Raw genomic sequence first — 25,095 nt, 5'->3', positions numbered from 1 at the left:
CGTGCAGGTTTGTGACGTGACGTTTGTGGCTAGCTAGTTAGCAACCGCCAGCTTCACGTTTCACCACTAAAACTTTAATTATGCATAAACTGTCACCGTGCAACGGAACCTTCCAGCCGATACAAGCAACGTAATCGCTACCAAGACGAGCATTTTGACACCGAGACTGTCTATGTAGGGTCAAAATTGAGGGTCTAGTTAAGGTGGAATAATAAATACATACATGAGAGAATATTGGTTACGCCTTGCTAAGGCCAAGCACACCCAACTATCTATCATCTGTATAAAAAGGGCAATATTACATTTGAGGCATTCAAAATTCTGAATGCTTGGTAATCCACAAAAGTATATTACACAACATGTTCGTCATTTAGCAGAGGCTTTTCTCCAAAGTGATGTAGAAATAGTATAAATTACATATACAAAACTTGTATTGCTATTAGTTCAATAAAGTAATGGATCAAAGATTTTTCCAAACATCCTTACTGAGGTGGAATAAAGTCAACATCACTCAGACTTTAATCTTTCCATTACTGAAAACTAATGTTTCAGAAAATTCTATATGATCTATATTATCAATGTTTTCCATTTGTGTTTCTTTTCAGACAATGGACTATGGCACTTATTGTTACAGGATAATCTTATATTTGTATGTTACAGCTTGTCTCAACTAACAGACTAAGCAGTGGCAGGCATGAGTTTGCTGTACAATGCTTATCCCCACAAAACCACTTCCAAGTTCTCTTTTATTTAAGAATGGCAAAATATAAACAGCACTACAGTTTAAATACATAGTCACCTATACAAGAACAGATCTCTGTCTTTAGTGTTGAATAACTGTAATACAAAATGGCCACATAAACAATCAATAACAGGGCAGAGGGTGGAGGTTAACAGGTAGTTCTCAAGAGAATTACATATTACCAGAAATTCATTTGTCATTTTATTCCCAAAACAGTAGGGAGAATATATTCAAAATCACCAGTTACAAGAAGGGAAAACCTGAGGACCATCTCAAATGTATCAAAGCTTGATGCCTACCACCTTAACAGAAAGTGCACACCAGTCTCATCGCAATGATTCATTTGAGATTACTCAATCATAACTTTGGGGGGGGCATACACACTGGTGGAATTAAATTTGGACTCATTACAACAATAAAACACCCTCTGGAAACTGGCGAGGGGGGGGGGGGGGGGGGGTGTTTCACATAAGAGGAATGTAATGCTGCTCATTTGATCCTATTTGGGAGCAGCACTGTGAAAACAACAAGACACGTGAATGTGGAAAATAACTAGACCTTCCAAGCGATTATTGTCGGTACTGTCCAAAACGTTCCTTAAGTTAGTCAAAACCATTCAAAGTCTTGACCATTAGTCCACCCTGCCTGTGCATCTTAGTCATTCATGGGATCCCAATGAGCAGTTGATAAAATCCATTATGTCTTCACTCAACTGATGATGGCATTGTGAGGCCACAGGAACAACATGGCTGGGTTTAGCACTACTGTAGCTGAGGTAGTGGAGCTACGCTAACACAACGTAGGCTAAATGCGTTACACAGGGACGCCCCAGTGGCTCGCACCACGTAAGCTAAGGCCTTACCGCAGGAACACAGGTTTGAATCTAACCCGCGCCATTTCATGCAGGTCCTACCCTCTTCTTCACATTTCCTGCCTTTTTAAAATGATTTTGTTTTACTGTATCTGTCCCATTAAAGCAAAAATGCCCTGAAAAAATATATATTTAAATACGTCACACAGAGGAAGAAATGTGCTATGTAAATACAATGTTAACAGAATTAACGCTAACCATTTGAGACACTTGAAATTTGTAACCTTTCGTAGCGTTTGGCCTTTCTGATTCTTGGCATATTGCCAAAAGTTTGTGGTTTAACTCGCTCCATTATTTTATCGTATTTCTTTGTACCCTTAAAGTCAATTGTTCAGAGGTATAAAATCATCTGTGGGTTAGCTTATCTAGTCATGGGATGTGTGTTTTGTCCTTGTTCATTCTGAGGTATGTTGTGCTGCAGTGGTCCTAGATATCATCTTGTTGTGGAGAAAAGAGGGCAGCCAGACAACCCGTCTCACTGTTGTCCAGAATGTCCCGTTTTTCTGGCTTGGGCTTTTTAAACAGTGACGGAAGGTTCCTGATGTGCACTTCTTTCTTGAACTGCTGGCCCAGAGCTTTCTGGAATGAAAACAAAAAAGAAGAGTTGAACAGAAAAATGACCATGACATTTTAGAGATCATTTTTAAACCACCAGAATAAAACATTTACGATAATCTAAATAGATAAAGAGCACTAAACTAAGAAGAAACTTTTTGGGGGGTTGAACTGTCCTTTTAAAAAGGTACAATAGGCAAGAGAGAAAAAAATAAGTGTTGTCTCCTTTTAATATGTGTAAGCAAATGAGGCCCTGACACAGACAGCTCAGTGCCAGTGGAATGTCAATATAAATACTATATATTTTTAGAGCGGCCACTACTTTAAAGCCAATTTCCAGCAATCCTATTCGTGAGGTCGCCTTTTCTCCTTTGTTTATTTTGTCAATGCACAGCCAATGAAACTCAAACTGGAGGAAATCAGGGAAATTGGGTGTGCCGTTTCTCATATTTGAATGCATGTGTTACCAAACAAATCTCAATATAAATCGCTAGAGGCTCTCTAAAAAGTTGCTAATAGTCACTAGATTTCTCATTAAATTGGCTACCCTGGACAAGCAGCTAATGCTGCAGGGGCTCCACTTAAAGTTGATGGCAGATAGATGACAAAGTTTGCAGAAATTTATGTTTTGGAGTTAGACGTAATGAGCATGTAGAGCAACCAAAATTTAAAGAGCCCCATGAAGGGTGTTGAATCCACTCTTTCTACTTCTTATATTAGATTTATATTTTTGAGCTCTACAAATGATCTCCAAGTCATCTGCTGAGTTTGCTTAGTGTCTACACTCAGTCCACGCAATAATTTTGCCTTCAGGCCTACATACATTGTGATTGTATTAATGTGCTGTTAATGTCAAAAGTAGGCTACATCCTTAGATATTATAGGTTACTGTCAACAAATGAGAGATGTTCAGTAACCTATTTTAGTTTTTTGCCTTGGTATCTAAAATGGTATTTGCTTTGGTATCTAAAATGGTATTGAGTACCGTGACATTTCACTGGTATTGGTACCGATTACAAAAATGTTGGTACTGTGACAACACTACTATTTGGTATGGCAACATTTATCCCTATACATACATAGTATGTGAAATGCAGTGGGCCAAAAAAACTGGAGGCCCTACTGCATCTGGTCAAATTTTGCAGTGTGCAAATCAGCATACTTCTGTGGCTATTCTGATCCCCAATACTCAGCATAGTGGAAGATACATCAACTGAACTACAGACATTACAAACCAACAGCAGAGCTCTGGTTGCCTTCTGACAGTATCCATGTTGCTGGTCAGCTTTGCAGATTTTTTTTGCACCAACCATTCTTTTTCAAAAGCATTGACATTTTGCGCAGGAGGTTAAAGTTCGAGGCGCAATGTTATGACTAAATTGTATGTCCCAATTGTATGCAAATTGCATGCAACAGTACGTACTTTGTAAGGGTAGCTGCCCTATGAACTAAAAGAAAAAGTATGCAATTTGAGACGCAGTTCCATTCCAAATAAGCAAACCATCCAGGTTCCTCATGAGAAGAGACAGAGCTCCCTCTCGTGGTGGAGGGTGGTACGTACCCCAACGGTTCCAGCGATGAGCTTCTTGAACTGGTCTTTTCTCTTCTTGTCCCCCACTTTGGGTGCAGCGGGGTTGGGCTCCAGCAGCCTGTGGTCATACTGGTCCAGAGCTTCCATGCTGATGCCGGGGAGCTGACTCATCACTACACGCAGCTCGACGTAGCGAGGACGCTAGGAGAACACCGCAGCACACCAGCGGATTCATACAGAGTCAAGAGAGAGAAAGACATACACTGCGACGGTACGGTCTAAAGAAGCTGAAACTACAGCTAAGTTTAAGTGCGTATGTACGCTATTTGGTCAAAAGCATGTGGACACCTTACCATCAAACCGATGTGAGCTTGTTGCATATCCCATTCCCCCAAAAAAATTGCATTCATATGGAGTGTGTCTGTGGGAATGTGCCCATTAGTCAAAGAGCCTTAGGGAGGTTGGGCTCTGATGTTGGGTGATTAGACCTGGCTTGCAGAAGGCATTAGATGCACAAATCGAGGTCAATACAGAACTGTTTCATTGAGTTTGAAAAACTTGACTGGTCTGCACATATCCCTGACTTAAACACCATCCAACACACTTGGGATAGATTTTAAGGCCATCTGTCAGTCAGGTCTAATCACCCAACCTCCTGAATGGAAGCAAATCCCGCCTCAATATTCCAAGTCTATAGGAAAGCCCAGAGGTGAAAAGTAAAAAAAATAAATTTACTCACGTTACTGTATCGAGTAGTTTTGTTATGTATTTTGTATTTTAAAGTCTTTTTTTAAATCGGTAATTAAAAATGTACTTGAGTGAAGTATTGTATTTTGCTACATTACAAATCCCATCCGTTGCATGAGTAAAAAAAAAATACTTTGACTAACGAAAACCGAAAGGAAGAAATTCCGTTTCTCGAGGTCACAGATGAGAAACGGAATGTAGCAAACTTGCAACTTGTCCGGACCGACTAGTGGTACGGACAAAACCCCGGACAAAATCGGTTTTACATAGCTTGAGTTGCTCCAGCTGCAACCCTTCACTCTTGGGGTATGAACATGGTGGAGGCTCATGAACATGCCCCCAGAGTATAGCTCTGTAACTGCCTGGTTGTGTTAGCTGTTGGCTGCAGCAATTTTACAAGTGTTAGACATTAAGCACCCAGCCTGCCATCAGAGTATTTAGCTTTTTTTCTGAAATGTCCCTGACAGCGAGATTTTAGTTATATTTTGGTCATTTATGGAGTCAAACACTTGATTTGGCCATGATGTGCTTATTAACTTGTGTTTGTGAAGAAAAGAAGGATGGCCCTCAGCACTAACAATGTAGGCTATGGTACTTTCGCTTTCAATTGATTGTTTGAAAAAGTTTTATGTGATGTTCTGTACAAATGTCATATGTGACATGTTTTATGTTGTCATGGCATTTGTATAGATTTGTATATATTTTTATAGATATTTCTTTAATTAAAAACAAAATAGTTTTGGATTTATGACCCCTTGTTCTTTTTTCACTACATTGGGAGATCCCCCCCCGCCTTTTAATGTAACTAAGTAACTTTTACTTAAAGTACATTTTAAATGAACTACTTATTACTTTTACTTTTCAGAGAGGTAATTTCTCATTTACATTTAGTCGTTTAGCAGACGCTCTTATCCAGAGCGACTTACAGTAGGTACGGGCAAGTAAGGTGAAGTACCTTGCCCACGGACACAACGTAATTTTGCACAGACGGGAATCTAATCGTCCCTAACCGCTCAGCCACCTGACTCCTATAATAATTGAAATTAATATAAAAAATAGTGCTGTCAAACGATTAAAGTATTTAATTGCGATTAATCACATTAATGTCATAGTTCACTCGCAATAATTAGCACATTTTTATTTATTCTGAATGTCCCTTGATTTTTTTTTGTCCGATTATTATTTCTAATTTTAAAGCTCTTATCAACATGGAAAATTGGATCAGCTTGCTTTGTGCAAATGTTTAAAAAAACAAACAAAAAAACAACATTGGCATACTGTAGTGTTCAATTTTACATTAACATTCTCACCTGGAGAATTCGCATCAGCCGTGTTCTTGGCTAACAAGTGGTATTTCAGACCGGACGTGCTGTATGATAGCTCAGTTCAGAACGACAAAACACACAGATCACTTTGTTCTTGTCAATGGAACCACTTGGCAACTTTTTAAAAGTGAACTTTCCATTCAGAATCTTATTGGCATCCATTTCGGCGTCTCGCAATCGCCATCCAGGCAAAACGTAATGTTAGCCTACTACTCTTTGGCCGGCTTGCAAGTCCAAACAAGTGTGTGCGGCGTGCCTTTTGTTTTGTTTCTGGTCTAGGTAGATCCGGTGGGGTGTTGTAGTTTTTCAGAATTTACTAGTTGTTGCAACAGTATGTGAAAAAAAACTAGTTTGCTAGGCCAAAAAAAACGTTAATCTTGCAATAAAATATTGACGCCGTTAAAATGGGTTTGCGTTAACGCCGTTAATAACGCATTTAACTGACAGCACTAATAAAAAGTAATTGTATAATAAGTGAATAATTTCACTTGTAATTTCATCAAAGTATTGGTACTTTTACTTGAGTACAATATTTTAGTACTTTTTCCACCCCTGGGAAAGCCTTCCTAGGAAAGTGAATACAGTAATGCAGTAAACCAACTAGGAACTAGCCCCATATGAATGCCCATGATTTTGAGATGAGAAGTTCAACTCATATACTGGGCAGGGTCCACGTTCTATTGGCCATATAGTGTATGTATGTATATTTATTTATATAGTGCCCGCCATAATGTTTAGGACAAAGATATGTGTAGAGCACATTCACAGGTTGTATTAATAGGGTATTTTCATTTCAGATGGATGGACGCAGGCAGGCACTGACTGAGAAGTTGGGCTTATGGCTGAGGTGGGGTTGTTCCTCCAGAGACTCACCAAGTTTTCGTAGACGAGCATGGCCAGTTGTGTGAGAGCCAGGTTGCAGACCTCGTGCTGCCCGTGCATCTGCAGACCCTTTAGAACACTGGTGTAGAACCATGTGACCGCCTCCGGGAGAAGGTTACCGGCCACCACCTGGAAGACAGACAGACGCAAAGACAGACACAGACTGAGTGAACAGAGTCACTGTTAGGTTGATTGATATAAAGCTTTCTTTTCTTTCACTTTGCCTTTCTGACTCTGGCCCTCTAATGCCTCTAAAGAGAGCCAGAGTCAGAAAGGCTAAGTCAGAGAAACAAACAGAGTGACTGAAAAACACTTTTGTAGCTAGCCACTACCTGTCGTAGGAGTGCCCAGCAGACCATGGAAGCAGTGCGGTGACAGTTACTGGTGTCCTTCCAGGACAGGGAACTGAAGGAAATTGTCAGCAGTGTCATGTATATGTCCTAAAGAGGGGGGTGGAGAGATAGTGTGTAAGAGAGACAAAGAGAATGTGAGATAGTGTCAGAGATGGACAGAGACAAAAAGAGAGAGACGTGCTTACCTCCTTTAGGAGTAGACACTTCCCCAGGTCTGTCAGTTCGTCTGTGGGCTGGGCATGAGAAGCGGGCACTGCCTCCGTGGACATCATCTCCTCGTCTGCAAAAACACGCACCACCAGAGCGCCATCAAGCAACTGGTCAAGGACGGAGATCTGCGCCCCTAACACCTTACAAAGCTGTCAAACAGGAACTCACCATCCATGTCCTCTTTGTTCCCTGCTGGTTCAGGCCCTTTTCTGGAGATGCAGCTCACCACTGTAGGGAGAGTTGGGGTGTGTCACAGCATTAGACCTGGTTCTCTAGTACCCTCTAGTACAGTGTGTGTGTGTGTGCTGAGAGGCGGGGGGAGTGGACTTACTGAGCAGGTCCAGAACCTCCCTGGTGACGAGGCGGACCAACTGCTCCTCCAACATTTCCTGGGTCACCTGGTTCTCCTCGCAGGCCTCCTCTTCCTCACTGCTTTACAGACGTGGCGATAGATGAAAGGACGCTAAACTTCACTCTCCCACTTTTCCCCCTCAAGCTTACTCACACACACTCTCTAACTCACCTCGCAGTGCTCCTCTGATTGATGATCTGCCACTTGAGGTTGAGTCTCTGTAGAAACAAAAGCATGTCTATTCTACACCATGTGACCGTGATGGCATGTGAGTGTGTGTGTGTGATGCCACTGACCTGCAGCATGTAGGTGAACAGAGGCCCCAGGAGGGGGCAGAGGAGAGAGTCGTAGTATTGCTGTGGGCAGGACAGCACCAGTTGCTTCAGGAACACCCGTAAACCACAAACACGGTTAAGGACAATATGGGCTTGGCTTCTAATGGATAATGAATCCAATAGCTGTTGGGTTATCCATGTAAATCAAACCCTAATTGTGACTGACTGGTTGGATGGGACAACTGCAGAGAAGGATATGGATCATGGGGCGGAGTCTGTGGTCAGGGACGTAGTCTAGAGACACGAAGGCGGAATCGACTATCTGTTGAGCTAGTGCCTCAATGGTGTAGAAGTCCTGCTGAAGACAGTAGCCTGCATTCCCCAGGATGTGAAAACTAGAGAGTGAGAGACAGAGTGAGAAAACAAGGGGGACAGAGAACAAGAGAGACACAGTGTCAGACACATAGAGGCAGAGAGAGGGTGAAAGGGGCCAGTCCATGTCAAGGTTGTGAAGCTCACCAGTTGTCGTATAAGGTGCAGAAGAAGCCTTGCATGCGCTCCAGGTTGGTTTTATACACGGGAGAGTCGTAAATATCTAGCAGGGGCTGAGGGAGGCCTGGAGGTCAAACCAGAGGTCACAGCAGTACAATTATATTACTAGGGTTTCTACAATGGAACACCAAATACAGTACCACTAGTACAGCAGACTACATGTCAAAACTATAAAGGCTGAGTAGCTGTACGGGTGTGTGGGTTGCCCCACACACACAGGCTTGGGTAAAACAGAATCCCTCTTACCTAGAACCACATTCTTCTCCACATCCATCACCTCATAGGCCCGAGAGAAGGTCTCGCTCAGGCGAACAACGTTCTCAGGAAGGAACAAGCTGTTATGGGTTCTACACAGAAAGAAAGAGAGATACCGACATTGTCGTCACGATCGTTCACAAACGTAGTTTCCAAACACCATTGTGTTGCACATCTTGGGCATGTTTTGCACTTGCCAAGGATTACTGTTAACAATAGAGATGTGCACTAATATACAGTGTAGTTCAGAGATTATTTTAGATCCTGCAATTTGTGTATACCGTATTTCTTCGATTAAACGCCACACCAAAAATGAAAATTTTGTAATAAACGCCGCACCAAAATGAACATTGTGTAATAAACCCCAGAAATACGGTGGTAGCAGCATGTCATTTTAATGAACATTCTCTTGTGTTGCACTAGGGGCCCACGGTTAGCTAAATACGCTTCAAATATCACATCAACATACCTTACTTAGCAAATAACTCTAGCTAGCAAGAGACTAGCTAGCTGTTAGTCGGTATAAGAAGGGAAGCATATTGCTAACGCCTGCCTAGATTATCTATTTAAAGAACTGAGAGGCAGGTGCTCTTGCGTTAGCAAGTTTGTTTACATGGCTTCAGTAGGTAGGTTTTCGCTATCTAACTGTACTTGCATTCTTTGCAAATCAGTGTTAATAAAAAGCAGATGAGATAGAGCTAGCTAGTCTAGCTAACATTGACATTTGGTCGTGCTAAATCGTGATTTAGAAGACCATACTGTTCAAACTAGCTAGGAAATTTAATGTAGCAAACTTGCAAGCTTGTTTAAAGGCACGTTAGCATGGTAGCGCAGCTAGCCTACAATACCGTATTTCTTATAAACGCCCTCAAATAAACGCCACCCTCGAATAAAAGCTGCACCAAAAATGAACATTTTGTAATTAACGCTGCAGCGTTTAATCAAAGAAACACGGTATTTTGTATTGGGCCTATGAAAATAGCTATAAAACACACACACACACACACACACACACACACACACACACACACACACGCCAGCAGTACCTGATGAGAGCAAGCAGGTTGGGCAGCAGGGCCAAGATCTGGGCGGTGCATGGGTTCCTGTAGATGGTAGCTCCGCTGGGGCTGAATCCCACCACGAAGCCCCCCGCCTTGGCTTCTTCTAGATCGGTCGGCCAGCGGGCCCTCTTCACAACCCCCAGGATGGTGTAGATACAGAAACTCAGCTGTAAGAGGGGGGGTGGAAGTGAGGGTTAAGAAAAGAAAAGTTTTAGCCATTCCGTTTTACGTTTGAAATTGTTCGTGCCAACCGAGTGGGATATGGAGTAAACTGGGTTGAATGATTAACTCACTCTCAACTAAAAAACAGAATTGCGACTTCCGGGTATGGCGAGGTGCTAGGAGGTCGCACATTTTAAGCTCTACTGCTGGAATGTAATTTAATCCTACAATACTAATCAAAATATTGTCAAAAGTCACGTGACACGTGTATAAGAGTATCCATAATTAAAATGTCAGGAAAAAATGTTAAAGACAAGGCAAAGAAAGAGAAAAAGAAAGCACGACAAGACGGCGAACATTTGGAGGTCGACGAAGCTAGCAACATTCAGATTGACAGTATGGCTAACGAGGATGACCTTGACGAAGCAGACGACGAAATATTAGATCCAGACAAGAATAGCAATCAAGATATCATGAAAGCCATATTGTCCTTGAGAAGTGGACTTTATAAAAAAATTGATGGAGTACAAGCAACAATTGCGGATGTAAAAAAATGCGGATGTAAAAAAACAGATACAGGACTGCACAGGCCGCATAGATAGAGCATGCCGAACAACGGATCTCTGATGTGGAGGATGACGCTAAGTTCAAGGGAGGACAAACCCGTTTGAGCGTATTTCCTGAAATACGTTTTTATTAGTTATTCCTGGTGAAATTATGGAATTAAATGACATATTTACGATATTAAAATACGTGTGCACAATAATATCAACAATATTTGCTAAATGTAGACGTTTTTAAAGGTTTTGAATTTTACCTCGAAGCTACTTCCGTTAATCAGCAGTTTGTGAAAAAGAGGCTAGTTTTACAACAGCGACTTTGGATGTAAACTACTTTAACATGTTAGCTGATTAGCCAATATGAGTGAGATATGTATACAGTTACATTAACAAACCTCTTGCTTGTGAAGTATTTTGTCTTAAATACGAAGGGAACACATCACATTAACAATTCTAAAATGCTTGACACGCCAAATGTTGTCTTTTTTTGACAAGCGTCCCTGAAGCTCAGATTCCGAGTCGAGTTCCATGAAGCGTTGCAGTGAATGGTTGCAGGCACTCATCGGACTTAAACTCAAATAACTCAAATGTCCCAACTGGAAAAATGTTGCGGTTTCACAGTCCTGTAGAGGACATTTTTCTGAACAGATTGACATCAAGTTAAGGTTGTGGCATTAAAGTTCAGGTTAGTAGCCAAGGGTGTAAAGACCACTCGGCTAATTACAGACGTCTTAAACTGTTAAAACGCCAGTGCCACATTCGGGACGGTATTCACACAGGCATTGGATCAATCCTAGTTTTCGGGCCTACTAGCTCGAATGTTTTTAGATGTTTATCTGCTACAAATGAATGAGTTGTTTAAAAAATGAGTTGGAACAAAATACCACTATTAAGTGTGCCCTTTGCGCCCCTCCCCCCACCTGTCTGGGCCAGGCTGCTGCTGTAAGTTGCTAGCCAACCTTTACTGAGGGGACTGTTTGAACGCGCTGGAATTAAAATAAAATAAAAAATGTTCATCTTTATGTATATTTGAGACCACAGATTCGTAGATGTAGGTTTCCACTATATGTTAACCGATTTTAAGGGCGATCGGATTAAATGAGCGAAAACAAGGCACATCTGTCCATATTTTGTTAGTGAAGCAGGGAGAGGAATCCTCGTGGCAAGCTAACTGGCTGGGTAGAGCGATGGGGAGTTTGTTAGCACTCAAAATGTAGCTCTTAAACAGGGGCACTCCTAGGACATAAGCTCGATTATAAAAAATCCCCCAGCTGGGAAATGTTCGCGGTTTTCACAGTCCTGTAGAGGAGACCTTCATGAACACAATGACATCAAATTGAGGCTGTGGCATTGAAGTTCAGGTTAGTAGGCAATGGCTCAAAGTGCTCTCAGCCATTTACAGACCTCTTAAAATGGGAAAACCTCTGTGCCACATACGGGATGGTATTCACACAGGGATTGGCTCTAATTTGAGTGACAGGTTGATTCACCAATTGAAAAACTCATCTGGGAATTTTTATTTTTGTAAGGGGAGTGCCGAGATTTTACTGTCGCCGTTTGGCTTCCTAAACAGCAGTAGAATTAGACGTTTTTCTAAACCGCGTCGCGTACAGCATTACAGTGAGCTACACTGGTTTAAAACTACAGGTATATAAGGACAATTGTACCGATGAATTGTTTACTAGTAATATAATGTCATAATAAATCATAAAAGGTTCATCGATATGAGGCATGTTTATTATTTTAACGATTGAAAACTGATGTATCACAGACCGCTATCGTATATGTCGTTAAACAAAGGCTAATTACGCTAACGACTCAGTCATCAAACGAAAATTGACTACTGTTTTCGAAAGTAAATGTACTGATAATATCAGCGTACATCGTACTGTACATTAAATATCACAATTGTGTTTTTTATCACAATGTTAAATGAGCAATAAGTTCAGTTTGGCATTTGTTGACGCTTGGAACTCTCCGTTGTGATTACATTGAGAGCAGAACGTTTGTCCTCAGTCACATGTTGGTGAGTAACATCCAAAGTTAGCACATTGGAAAGCACAGTCAAAAGCCTTGCTGACAAAGTTGATGATTTGGAATGCAGAAGTCGGCGAAACAACGTGAGATTGGTGGGGCTACCAGAGAAGACTGAGGGTCAGGATGCAACTGAATTTTTGGAGAAATGGATACCGGAGGCTCTGAACATGGAACCACGAGAGGGGTTGGTGGTGGAGCGGGCTCATAGAATAGGCGCTCCGCCAAGCAATGACTCTCGCACGGCTCATCCAAGGACTTTAATCATGAAGTTCTTGAACTTTAAGGACAGGGAGCGGGTACTGAAGGCAGCTAGAACCAAGGGACAGGTCTTGTACCAGAATAAGCCGGTTCGTTTTTATGTGGACCTCTCTGCTGGTGTGCACAGGATGCAGCGCGACTACGATGAGGTGCGAAAAAGAAGCTACGAGACGGGGATCTGTCTAGTGACCAGGCTACAGGTTGCAAATGTTGCATAGTTCAATGTTACATTACTTATGTTATTATGTGTGATTAGTATTCAGGAAAAAATGAGAAATCTAGTTAGAGCTTAAGAGAAGGAAGAAAAAGTTAATAACTCGCTTTATCGTTAGCTTAAAGTGTGGGATGGGAGGGGAGGTTCAGAGCAGATGGACTTCAGGTTCGTATGCGGGTGGGGGCTTTTTGTTTTACGTTATTATTTGTTCTCTTATTTTAGGGTGTGGTTTGTCAATGTACTTTACCAAAATGGTTCCGAAGGATACATTAATACATATTGGATTGTGTGTCGGATAGCTGTAAGATAAAATTTACTTCGTGGAATTGTAGGGGTCTGAACAAACTTACAAAGGTGAAACAAGTAATGAGCAGGATAAAATCCTTGAAATCAAAAGTAGTATTTTTACAAGAAACATCTGTTGAGTGAGGATGTTTCCAAAATAGCAAGAAGATGGCAGGGTCAAGTGTTGTCTGCTCCCTACACCACTCATGCTAGAGGGGTTATGATACTAATTCATAAATCTGTCCCATTACGGGTACAAAATGTAGTTAAGGACTCTGCAGGTAGATATATTATGGTCCAGGGCAGGTTATTATCTGAAACCATAACTCTGATAAATGTCTATGGTCCCAATGAAGATGACCCTAAATTCTATGATAGTTTATTTTTGACTGCATCAAATCTCCCCGGACAATACATAATAGCTGGTGACTTTAATTGCACGTTAGACTCTTCAAGAGACAGGTCGACTGGTTTAGATGATACTCACAATAAGTCGAGAAAGACGTTACACCATTTTATGAAGGAATTAAATCTGTTGGATATCTGGAGACTTGGTAAACCAAATGCAGTAGAGTATTCCTGCTATTCTAGCACTTATAAAACCCACTCACGCATAGACTACTTTTTAGTTTCAGCACTACTTGTCTCCAAAATTGACGAATGTCATTATAGTAGTATAGTCCTGTCTGACCACGCAGCTGTATCCTTGACCTATGAAGATACTAAATTAGTGAGTGATCCCCCAAAATTGCGTTTTCAACCGGGATGGCTTACGGATCCCACATTCATAGATTTCTTAGATAAACAAATAGACATGTATTTTGAATGTAACAAGTCCCAGACCTCTGCTAGTACAAGATGGGAGGCTTTCAAGGCCTTTATTAGGGGCCAGATCATTTCTTTCAGTAGCTCAAAGAAAAAGGCTACACGACTTGAAATGAAGACATTAGATGAGGAAATTAAAAGACTGGAAACAGAAATCTACTATAACAGACATATACCTACGGATGTACATTCAAAACTGCTACTGCTTAGATCTCAGTACAATGAATTGGCAGCTAACAAAGCAGCTGCTGATTTAATGAGACTCAAACAGTCCTACTATGATCAGGGGGAAAAGCCCAGAAAACTTCTAGCATGGCGCATTAAGCAACAACAAACAGAAAGATCTCTTAATTGTATTGAAGCCCCAAGTGGTAAAACTATAGTGGACCCGACAGAGATTAATGAGACCTTCAGAGTCTTCTATGAGAAATTATACAGCTCTGAGTGTTCTCCTAATCTGGACACGCAGACACAATTCTTAGACAACCTTGATATTCCCAAAATTTCGGAAGAAGTAGAGCATTAGATCAAAATGTAACTGTATTGGAAATTGCAGAAGCGATTGGCTGTTTGAAGGCTGCTACATCGGCCGGCCCAGATGGCATTTGGATAGATATCTATAAACAATGTCAAACCAAATTAATATCACCACTTTTGGAGATGTTTCAGGAATCCTTTGAGAATGGTCTTCTCCCCACATCTATGAGGGGCGCCTTAATCACTTTACTTCCAAAGCCAGGTAAAACAAATACAAAATGTGAAAATATGCGTCCAATTAGACTTCTAAATTCAGACACAAAAATACTTTGTAAAATTTTAGCAGGAAGATTGGAGGATCTTCTACCTAGGGTGGTGGGGGAAGACCAAAATGGGTTTATTCAAGGGAGACAGGGTTTTCATAACGTCAGACGAGTGCTCAATATTTTATACAGCCAGAGAGAGGCCACAGACACGGCCTTACTTTCACTTGATGCAGAAAAGGCTTTCGATCGTATTGAATGGCCCTATTTGTTTGAGGTGTTAAAACAATTTGGCTTTGGAGGTAAATTCATTAAATGGGTTAGATTGCTTTGTACAGGGCTTACTGCAGAAGTTTTGACTAATAGTAAGGTTTCTAAACCTTTTAACATCTGTCGAAGTTGCCCGCAAGGGAGCCCTTTATCGCCATTGCTTTTTATCCTTGCGATTGAACCATTTGCTATAGCGGTGAGGTCACATAGCAATATTTATGGAATTCGAGAGGGTCATTTAGAACATAAGATAGCGCTCTTTGCCGATGATGTAATATTAATGATTAAAAATCTACATAGATCTATCCCAGCGCTCTTAAGTCTTATTGAAACATTTGGAAAAATATCCGGTTATAAAGTTAATTACTCAAAATCATCTATAATGCTACTTAATGAAACAGAGAGGAAAAATAGTCCTGTATATGCTTCTACTTTCAAGTCAACAGATAATTTTACATATTTGGGAATACAAATTGTCCCTGAGGTGAATAAGATTGCTCAGATAAACTATGACCCAATTCTGGAAGCTAGTATTTCCTCAATAGAGCGTTGGACATCCTCAATGATTGGCAGGATTAATATTCTAAAAATGAATATACTCCCCAAATGTTTACCAACTTTATTTGGCAAAATAAACGTCCCAGATTACGTCTATCTTTACTTTATCTACTATATGATCGAGGAGGCCTTAAATGCCCAAATATCCAATGGTATTACTGGGCAGCTCAATTGCGGTCGATCATGTTTTACTTCTCTTCCGGAAATCCCCCTGCTTGGATTGATTTGGAATCCTGCTCTGTTAAACCGAGTTTACCATTGCACCTGTACTTGTACTCAGCAGGCCGTAAATATCTGAAGAAAAATACAGACAACCCTATTATATTGAATATGATTGATGTTTGGTTCGACACTTGCAAATATTTGAATATAGATTTGTCCCATTCACGCTTCAGTCCTATTTGAGGTAATGCCAACTTTGAACCAGGGCTAAAGGATAGAGGATTTAAACTATGGGCTAAAAAGGGGTTAGGGAACAGTGTTTCCCACAGATTAGAAATGTAATTGTGGCGGGGAGGGGTGGGGGTTGTCAGATGGGGGGGGGGGGGAGGTAATAATTCCTTCGTTAATAATTCGTTACACAGTTAATTTGTTAATAATTTGTTACATAAATATTAATCCAAAATGATTCACACCTTCACAAAATTAACAACAACTAACATATCATTTCTGCATTATGCATGTAGCAACGCTAGTGCTAAACAACTATTTAACTGGTCGGATCCATGACGCCGGGTAAGTAGCTACAGTAGCTCTTGAGACTTCTCACCAAAAGAACGAAGGGGAAACTTCGAGTACTGTAAGTCGCTCTGGATAAGAGCGTCTGCTAAAAGACTAAATGTAAATGTGAGTAAGGTACCTAGCGAAAAGTAGCCTCAACTTTCCTCGACTTTTAGCTACGGCACTAATGCTGAAGGCTCGGTGATATAGATCGATGTTGGTCTTACTAGAACGGCATATGTATGCATTTTTGCTAACATGTGCTGACGTTGTGACTGTGTGCATATGTGAGAAAGACGCATGAGTGACAGAGAGACGGAGGGAGAGCAGGGGAAAGGAAATGCAGCTGAACGAATACGCTGCGTGTTTTAACCTAAATAGCGATAAAAAAAAATGTTTTACGAAACGCAATATGTGGCGGCCGGTGTTGATTCTGTAGCGCACCGCCACAAATTAGTCTATGTGTGGGAAACACTGCGGAAAGTACAAGACATGTACAGGGAGGAGGATGAAGTGTTTATGTCTTTTGCGGAAATATCTACCAAATATGACATTCCAAATAATAACTTTTTCAGATATCTTCAGTTTAGGAGTTTTATATCTTCATCTCAAAACCATTCATTAGATATACCGACCATCTCTGCGTTAGAAGTAGCAGTCACTAAACACTGTTATGGCGAAGGTTTAATTTCAACTCTGTATGACTTGTTTGTGTCTGGATCTATTGAATCATCAGAATCAAAACTGAGATTATGGAATGAAGATAGAGGAGGAAAAATCTTAAGAAGACTGGAGAGAGGCTTGTAAAGAGGCACAGAGGCAGTCAGTCAGCAGCAACCTAAAACTCCTACAGTATAAATGGCTGATGCGTACATATATAACTCCTGTGAAATTGCATAAGTTTAATGATAATATTCCTGAGACCTGTATTAAGTGTGATGAGGCAAAGGGGACACTGTTTCACTGTATATGGGAATGTGGGAAAGTGAAAACCTTCTGGCAAGATGTTGTTAATATGATTGATCAAATTTTATCAAAGAAATTACCATTGAATCCCAAGCTTTTTATTCTTGGTTTATATCCTACCATACCACTTCTACAAAGCAAAGAGTTCAGATTCATAGATATGTGTTTATTACAAGCTAAACGTATAATTGCTCTTAATTGGAAAAGTGTTGATGGCCCAAGAATTGGTATGTGGGTTAAAGAAATGGCCTCAAACATGTCAATGGAAAAGATAAAGTATATTGTTAGACGTAAACAAAATGTTTTTGATAATACCTGGGGACCTTTTAGGTACTTCTTAAGGCATAATACTAATGTTGGTAACTTGCTCCAGCAACAACAGGCTCTGGGGGAGTAGGACAACTATCTGATTACAGTGTTTCCCACAGATTAGAAAACTATATGTGGCGGGGGGGGGGGGGGCGAAATAATTCACAAAATCAACAACAACAAACAAATAATTTCTGCATATGCAGGTAGCGACGCTGCATACAGGGTGCTAAATAACTATTTAACTGGTCGGCTCCATGACGCCGGGTAAGTAGCTAGCTCTTGAAACTTCTCACCAAAAGAACGAAGGGGAACCTTCGATTAAGACATGTCCGTCGGTACCTAGCGAAAAGTAGCCTCAACTTTCCTAGACCTTTAGCTACGGCACTAATGCTGAAGGCTCGCTGATGTAGCTGTCGGTCTCACTAGAACGGCGTATGCATTGTTGCTAACGTGTGCTGACGTAGTGACTGTGTGTGTATGTGAGAAAGACGCGTGCGTGAAAGAGACGGAGGGAGAGCAGGGAAAGGAAATGCAGCTGAACGAATACGCTGCGTGTTTTTACCTAAATAGCGATAAAAAAAATGTTTTACGAAACGCAATGTGTGGCGGCCGGTGTTGATTCTGTGGCGCACCGCCACAAATTAGTCTATGTGTGGGAAACACTGGATTATGTACATTGACTAGTAAGAAAAACAACAACAAAAAACACCCATTATTCAGTGTGTAAAGTATGCTTTTATGTTTCTTTTTGTTTTCTTTTTATTGTCTGTTTTTAATTTAACTCTTATTTAGTTACTCTATTATTTTGGGTGAGGGAACAGGGTGAAAATGTTTGCCGTGTATTGTTCTGTTGTTATTCAATTTGATATGACTTGCAAACTGAAAAACAATAAATACGTTGTTTAAAAAAAAAAAAAAAAAACAGATTTGCCCAATTAAAACACAAAACATAAGGCATGCATATGGATGCAGACATACCCGCGTCCTATTGATGGCTGTGGTGTCTTCTGCGCTGGGGTCCAACAACTGCTGGGTAGCACCAACAAAGGCTAGGAAGGCAGCTGGATCCCCCAGAACACTGACACGTAAAGAAAAGGAGGTTATCACTTCATATACAGAGAGGGGTTGTGTGTGTGTGTGTGTGTGTGTGTGTGTACGTACTGCCTCATTTCGTCTGAGGTCCAGCGCCCGGCCACTGAGCTCAAGAGCTCTTCCAGGAAGGCCTTCTGCTTGGCATAGTCTTTGAACTGGTTACTGATGAGAACCAGGGCCTCCATCAGAGCACACTTCTCCATCTGCGTCAGCAAGGCCTCGTTGGAGAACAGCTTCTTCACGTGGTTATAGAGCATCTCGAAGCAGGGCTGTGCCAAGAGAAGGGATGAGGGCACAAACATGGATTTCGGTATGGTTTTGATGAGAAGGGAGAAAGTGGGTGGTCCAGTCAGCAAAAAAAACAACCATAACAGTAGTGGGACATATTAACTCTTTCTTACCAGGATGAATTGTGGATAGTCTCTGCACATCTTGATGATGGAGGAGCAGGCGTGTCTCCTGACATTCTTTACCGCTCGTGTCCGTGGTGCCTGGAAAGGTTGGGATGGGTGAGGTTGGGACACAGACCTGTCAATTTTGAATGTTTTCAAACTTGAAACTTCAAAACAGCTCACCTTGCTCTCCTCGACCACCTCGAATGTGATGGAGGCAAAAAGCTGGAGAGAAATAAAAGATGGCTCAATGCACTGCAAATGTGGCATTCACACACAAAATTGTGTTTAAAGACTACGATTTTTTGCTCTCTAAATAAATGAAATACCAGACTCTCACCCAAGTAGTGCTTACCTTGCAGAGGACCTGAGGGAGGAAGTGAGGTCGGTGTGTAACGAAGGGGAAGAGGGCGGAGACGTTGGTGAGGACGCAGGACAGGATGAGGGGGTCCCGGGTGTCGTAGTTTAACACGGCCTGCAGCAGCTCCATACCCTGCTCCACAGGAAGGTTCTATGAAAGAGGCAGAAAGCATACGTTAGCATGACAGTAATCCTTATTTCCATTGTTAGGACCTTCCCTCGTGATAAAAAAGTCTAGACATGGAATACTCTGATCTCGTACCTCCTCTGGAACATTCTTGAAGATTTGCCCCACAGCACTCTCTGTGAAAAAGGTCATGGCGTCCCACTGGACCACCGATGGGGAGAGAATGGAGCACAACCCCTCTGCTGTCTTAGCTAGAGAGCAGGCAGAGAAGGAGAAAGAGGGGAGAAAGGAAAAGGGGTTGGTTGGAATTAATCAGACAGGCTCATTGGACTGCTTGGAAACTGTTCCAATGTACTTGGAACAGATTAAAATGGTAAATAAACTTGCAGGTTGGAATTTACCTTCATCATAGGTACATCTCAATTTGAGCTGTTGGCTCAGAATTTAGAATACACAAAGAAACTTCCTAGCTCTTTGGACTTCTGTACATGTTGTTCGAGCCCACAGGGACTGCCCCCAGACCGCAAGAAGTTTCATACTGCTACGCTCTCTCAAACTGAAACCAACCGCATGCACAATTTCCATCTCTATCTCCTTCACAATGAGTGAACTATAGCCTTTAAGGGGACGCTCCTGCACTTTCACGGCTGTCCACTGGGTGGCAAAGGCGCACTCACATGTGGTGGTCCCCATGTCGATGGGGGCGCTGATCTGATACTGCAGCCACTCGCCAGCGATCTGGAAGGTCTCCAGCGGAACGATCCGGCACGCGTTCCGTACCACCTCCCCCTGCTGTGCACGGAACGCTGGAGACATGGAGGACAGAGAGAGGGAGTCAGACGACGTGGCCGACAAGAATACTCCACGAGAAAAAAGTGGGTGTACAGAAAGTGAGGATCCATGCTGAGGCCTTCAGTAAGAAACAGCACTCACAGTTGAAGAAGAAGTTGAAGTCCTCGTCGCTGTCAAAGTCAACACGTGAATACTCGCAGCTTGGACTGTCGTTCTTGGATGGAAAGCCTGTCTATGAGACGGGACAGAGAGAGACACTGCTCCAGAGTACTGACTCATACTGACAATGCAACAAGACTAACATCTTATGGGGGATACCTTCACAAGGTTGACCATGGTGGCCCTCAGGTATTTGATGGTCATCTGGACAATGACAGGGTCTTTTGACAGGATCTCATGTCTGAACATGGTTCCCCACATCATCTGGGTGGATGACCTCAGAAACTGTACAGAAGACAGGAGAGAGAGTAAAGGGTTAAGACAAAAACTGATCCGGAAAGTTCTCGATTAGCTTGTTTTCCTTGTCACCTTTTCTCCTGTAACCACTGACAAGATAGGCAGAAAGCCATTCCATCCAGGTGACTTACAATAAAGCATTTCACCATCGGTGACTCACCTGACTGGGATGTGTGGTGAAGGACAGGAATGCCTCAGTGTACTTGCTGAGATTAGCAGGTACTTCCACCTCTACATCCGAACCCTGAGAACAAGAGCCCAGAGATCCAGGAACAGAGATGAGATTCACTCAAACCAATCCTTAAGTTCAGTTAATATAGCCGCTTCTACAGTAGGCCTATTCAAAACGACATTATCATCCATGCAGCACAGGCACGGTACAGGTCCACTCACCACTAAGTAACAGAGCTGGCTGCCCAGGGCACATAAAACCTGACACAGTCTCTTCAGGAAGGTGTAATGCCTCTCCACCACCCCCACCCTCTCAGACCTGAGGTACACAAATACGACAAACAATGTTTACAGAACATTTTGTTTACAGCAAAAACACACACATTACTATTTAAAGGTCCCATGACATGGAAAATGTCACTTTAAGAGGTTATTTAACATTCATGACTTCACCTAGCCTGCCTTTGGTCCTCCAGTGGCTAGAAATGTTGATAAGTACAAACCAATCCCTGGGTATTCTTCTCCGCCTTTGAGAAAAGGAAAGCTCAAAGGCCCCGATTTGAAAATGTTCCTCTTATGTCATCATGAAAGGAAAGGTTACCTCCCCTTTCTCTGCTTTGCCCGCCCAGAGAATTTGGCCCGCCAATGAGAAAATGAGCTACGACCATGCTAGCGCAATATTGTTTCTTCCTTAAGAGACATCATGGCTTGCAAACGACCGAAGCATGGGAGTTAGCCTTGCCTCTCTCCTCCTCATAGTATTTAAAGCTACAGACACAGAAATGGCACGTCCTAAAGAAAGCTTATTCTGGGACTGATCGTAGTGGCTGTAATTCTGCACCAAGGCAGAATTTCGGGATATAGACTTCAGATATAGAATTAGGGAACCACTAAGGCCTATATAAAAGCATCCAAAAACAGCATGCCATGGGACCTTTAATAGACATATTTGTGCTAGCTGGTAAGTTTGCCAACAGAGCACGTTAGCAGTTGCGTAAATACTCACTGTGTGGGGCTTTGGTTGCTAATCGCTGCTCCATCTGCTGTCCTGTAACCACACACACACACACGACAGTGGTCAGCCAGAAAAAAGGATATTTGAACATTACTTGGAGAGGAGTAAGGGTGACAGGTGAAGGGCCTGACCAATAGTACTCACTGTGCAGCAGACAGGATGTAGTGCATGGCAACATCATCAAACAGCACCATGAGCGGCTTCCTGTCCTCCAACTTGCCCTGAAAGTCACGTCAGGCGCAGAAAGATGACACCACAGTGAACACAGGAAATGCAAAACTCCCTGCCCCATTTCGCCCATGACAGGACTACTCTCACAGGAGCTTCCCTAGCTCTGTGGCGGATTCGAACCTTGCGGCTGACGGCGATGAGCAGGCACTCGGCTGCCTCCAGCTGCAGCTCCGCCTCACTCAGCAGCAGGCACAACATTTCCAGCAGGCGGCAGTTGTCGTTTGTGATGTGGGCCAGGGCCACCCAGTCTATGTAGCCTGCCAACGTGTTCAGGGTCGCCACGGCTACCCGACAGTGAGCCTGGGCCTGATAAGATGGGGGATATAGAATAGAACATAATTGTCTTGCAGTTGTCTTAGTCTATTTTAAACAAGGACATGAATGAGAGTCATAATGTTTATTATTATTAATACAATAATAATAACAACAATAGTACAACATTATTGTATGTTTAATTACAGTTGTACCCTACCTGTAATTCCTGCCCAGGTATTCTTTTCTGGGAAGACAAAAGCAAATAATTGTACAAAATCTGTCATGGCAAAATCTTCTAAAACACAGAGCAGAGGGACTCATCAAGACAGCAATGAGAGTTTGCCAACGACTGACCAGTCGACGGTACTCGTCAACGTTGAGCTGCAGTATGGTGAGCAGGAAGCTGAAGATGCTGTCCATGTTCTGCGTGAGGGTCTGCTGGATGTCACGTCTCCGCTGGGTGGGGAGCGTCTGGAAGGTGATTACGTCCTCCGCCAGTCTCAGCAGGATGAGCATCACCAGCTCTGTCTGTGCCTCCTAGGAGACATTTTCACTGTTTGGCTTGCCATCTCTACGTGATTCTGTGTATGACCATGTACATACTACATCCATGAACTGGCGTGCATACATTACATCAGCTCAGGATATGCAGTTTTTTTTCTCATTTTTTGCATGGTTATTAAGTTCATGTTTATGTGTGACCACACGGGGCTCTGAAGGGGAACAAGAAGCTTACCCCTTGACTAGTAAGCGTCTCCATCTCTTTGAGCATGTCTGGCCAGTGTTGAGGCCATTCTCTCTTTATCATTTCTACTACAATGCGCGAGAGCACATCTTTGATGTGGCTCTGCTCCTGCAAAATAGGATGAGTACCCTGCAAGGAGAAGGAGAAGAGTTTTATTGTTGTTGCTTTTTTTGGAGTCACAATAGTCAACATGTCTAACTGTCATTTCACCTATATGACCTACATTTGATAATAGCCCCATGGCACAGTTCTTTAGTTGGACTTTCTCTTGCTGTGGCATGTTGTTCCATCTGAACCTGCTCTCAAAAAGAAGAATGTCAAGTACATTTTAACATTAGAATGTGCTTGGCCTTAGATCTTTTTTTCTTTCTTTCAATACAGTAAGTTTGTCAATGATTTGTACATTATATAATTCTATAGCATCACCCACTTGATCACATGCTCCAGTATTTGTAGACCGAAGTGCCTTACTACTGCCGTTTGAGCTTTCTCAGCTAACTGAAGGCCACACGGGACACAGAATGGGCACTTCTCTTTGAACTCTTCGCAAAACTAGGAGAAAATATTTATTTTGATTTTAGACATGTTTACAGGCGATGAAGTGAAACAAAGCATTAATAATACAGTGATATCTACACTTCGCGTTGTCATGCTATTTCCATTCATAGAGAAATGTCAGTGTTCTGTCAGCTAAATTAGTGCAATAGGCAGCTGTACAGGTGACCCTTCCTTGACTCCCTAGCCTGGTAGCGTGTGGTAGTCACGCACGGTCATGAATGGGGGTTGCTAGCAAGTTCACCGGCAGATGACAAATAGATGACTAAGACATATATGAGTACATTCTAAGCATATTATTTCTTCATTCAGTTTTACGTTCACGTCACCTAACAAAGGCATTTGGAATCCCTAAATAAATGAATGAATTCCCTGAGACCTGGAGGATAACCTAGCTAAGCAGCAACGGTGATGCTTCCCAGCTAGCTAGATAGCTTGCAAACCAGATTCCTAAGTTTCAACATCTGGTAAGCAAACTAGTTTGGGTCTATTATTAACATCTGACTAAATATGTTCAACATACTCAGACTAATTGCATTTACTTCAAACTATGTGATAAATGTAGTTCATTGACTCAACTAATTCACAAAACTAACGGGCTGGCGTTAACAAGTCAGCAACACACACTAGCTTGCATGCTACACTGTTCTAGCTAAATTGGCTACCTTTAGGGCCTCCAGTCGGTATATTTGGCTTGATTCTGCGTCCATCATCACGTTCACAGCTTTGATAAGCTGATCACACATCGCAGCCACAGGTTCAGCCATGGTTTCAATTAGCTTCTTAGCTAAGAAAATTAGGTGAAAAGGTACAACACTATGCAAAACACCTGCAGAATAGTACTCTGAACGCGCATGGAAATGTTCTCAGCATGTTCATTCGTGCAACGTGCTACGCAACAACGTTGTGTTCGAAGCGAGCTGAAAGGGAATTATGGGACTTGTAGGTCCCAGACAACAAACACAAAAAAAAGAAAGAAGTAAAATCCAATAAAATATGGCTTTTTTACTCAAACATAAAATAATTCCTCTTTTGCATTTATTTAAAAGATAATCTCTTCTGTTTTATGCTATAACAATGTCTGGGTACTCATGTTTTTAAAATACGCCTGTCTGATTGTAGGCGCCAGGCGCTATGGAGGTGGGGTTTTTGTCCGAAAAGAGGCGGAGCTCGAATTCCAATGGGATGAGTTTGTTCTCCCCACGTCACTCTGGGATAGGCTGCCCCGTACACAGTCGAACAATACTGACAGTGGTGCTTCAAAACTGGGAAGACAACTTTACGGC

At 42.1% G+C, this 25,095-nt stretch overlaps 1 protein-coding gene across 2 annotated transcripts; it reads right to left on the bottom strand.

Moving 5' to 3' along the window:
• Positions 1 to 734: 734 nt before the first annotated feature.
• On the bottom strand, positions 735 to 24,707 carry LOC124473876 (exportin-5). 2 transcript variants are annotated; one of them, XM_047029591.1, is made up of 33 exons: positions 24,475 to 24,707; positions 23,685 to 23,806; positions 23,478 to 23,550; positions 23,246 to 23,383; positions 22,864 to 23,046; positions 22,727 to 22,753; positions 22,375 to 22,560; positions 22,168 to 22,244; positions 22,015 to 22,056; positions 21,231 to 21,327; positions 20,998 to 21,081; positions 20,700 to 20,825; positions 20,523 to 20,613; positions 20,267 to 20,395; positions 19,725 to 19,840; positions 19,458 to 19,613; positions 19,286 to 19,327; positions 19,112 to 19,201; positions 18,780 to 18,979; positions 18,597 to 18,696; positions 9,697 to 9,878; positions 8,642 to 8,742; positions 8,363 to 8,459; positions 8,102 to 8,238; positions 7,865 to 7,962; positions 7,740 to 7,786; positions 7,548 to 7,648; positions 7,385 to 7,444; positions 7,192 to 7,286; positions 6,986 to 7,093; positions 6,645 to 6,782; positions 3,730 to 3,900; positions 735 to 2,192 (listed from the first exon to the last, which is right to left on the bottom strand). In XM_047029591.1, the coding sequence occupies exons 1-33, from the start codon at positions 24,574 to 24,576 to the stop codon at positions 2,040 to 2,042; spliced, it is 3,669 nt and encodes a 1,222-aa protein (XP_046885547.1). In that variant the 5' UTR covers positions 24,577 to 24,707; the 3' UTR covers positions 735 to 2,039. The 2 variants fall into 2 exon arrangements, with proteins under 2 accessions (XP_046885547.1, XP_046885548.1); XM_047029592.1 differs by having other exon boundaries at positions 7,548 to 7,645.
• Positions 24,708 to 25,095: the final 388 nt, after the last annotated feature.

The sequence above is a fragment of the Hypomesus transpacificus genome, chromosome 11, assembly GCF_021917145.1.
Source record: "Hypomesus transpacificus isolate Combined female chromosome 11, fHypTra1, whole genome shotgun sequence".
NCBI lineage: Eukaryota > Metazoa > Chordata > Actinopteri > Osmeriformes > Osmeridae > Hypomesus > Hypomesus transpacificus.
Note: the sequence above shows the minus strand (reverse complement) of the source record. Positions and strands in the feature narration are given on the sequence as shown.

Coding starts and splice junctions, on each gene's coding strand:
- LOC124473876 (XM_047029591.1), bottom strand. CDS start 24,576: ATGGCTGAACCTGTGGCTGCGATGTGTGATCAGCTTATCAAAGCTGTG. Junction 18,697..18,779: donor ACCTCAGACGAAATGAGGCA/GTACGTACACAC, acceptor TTTACGTGTCAG/TGTTCTGGGGGATCCAGCTG. Junction 7,787..7,864: donor TGTTCACCTACATGCTGCAG/GTCAGTGGCATC, acceptor TTGTTTCTACAG/AGACTCAACCTCAAGTGGCA.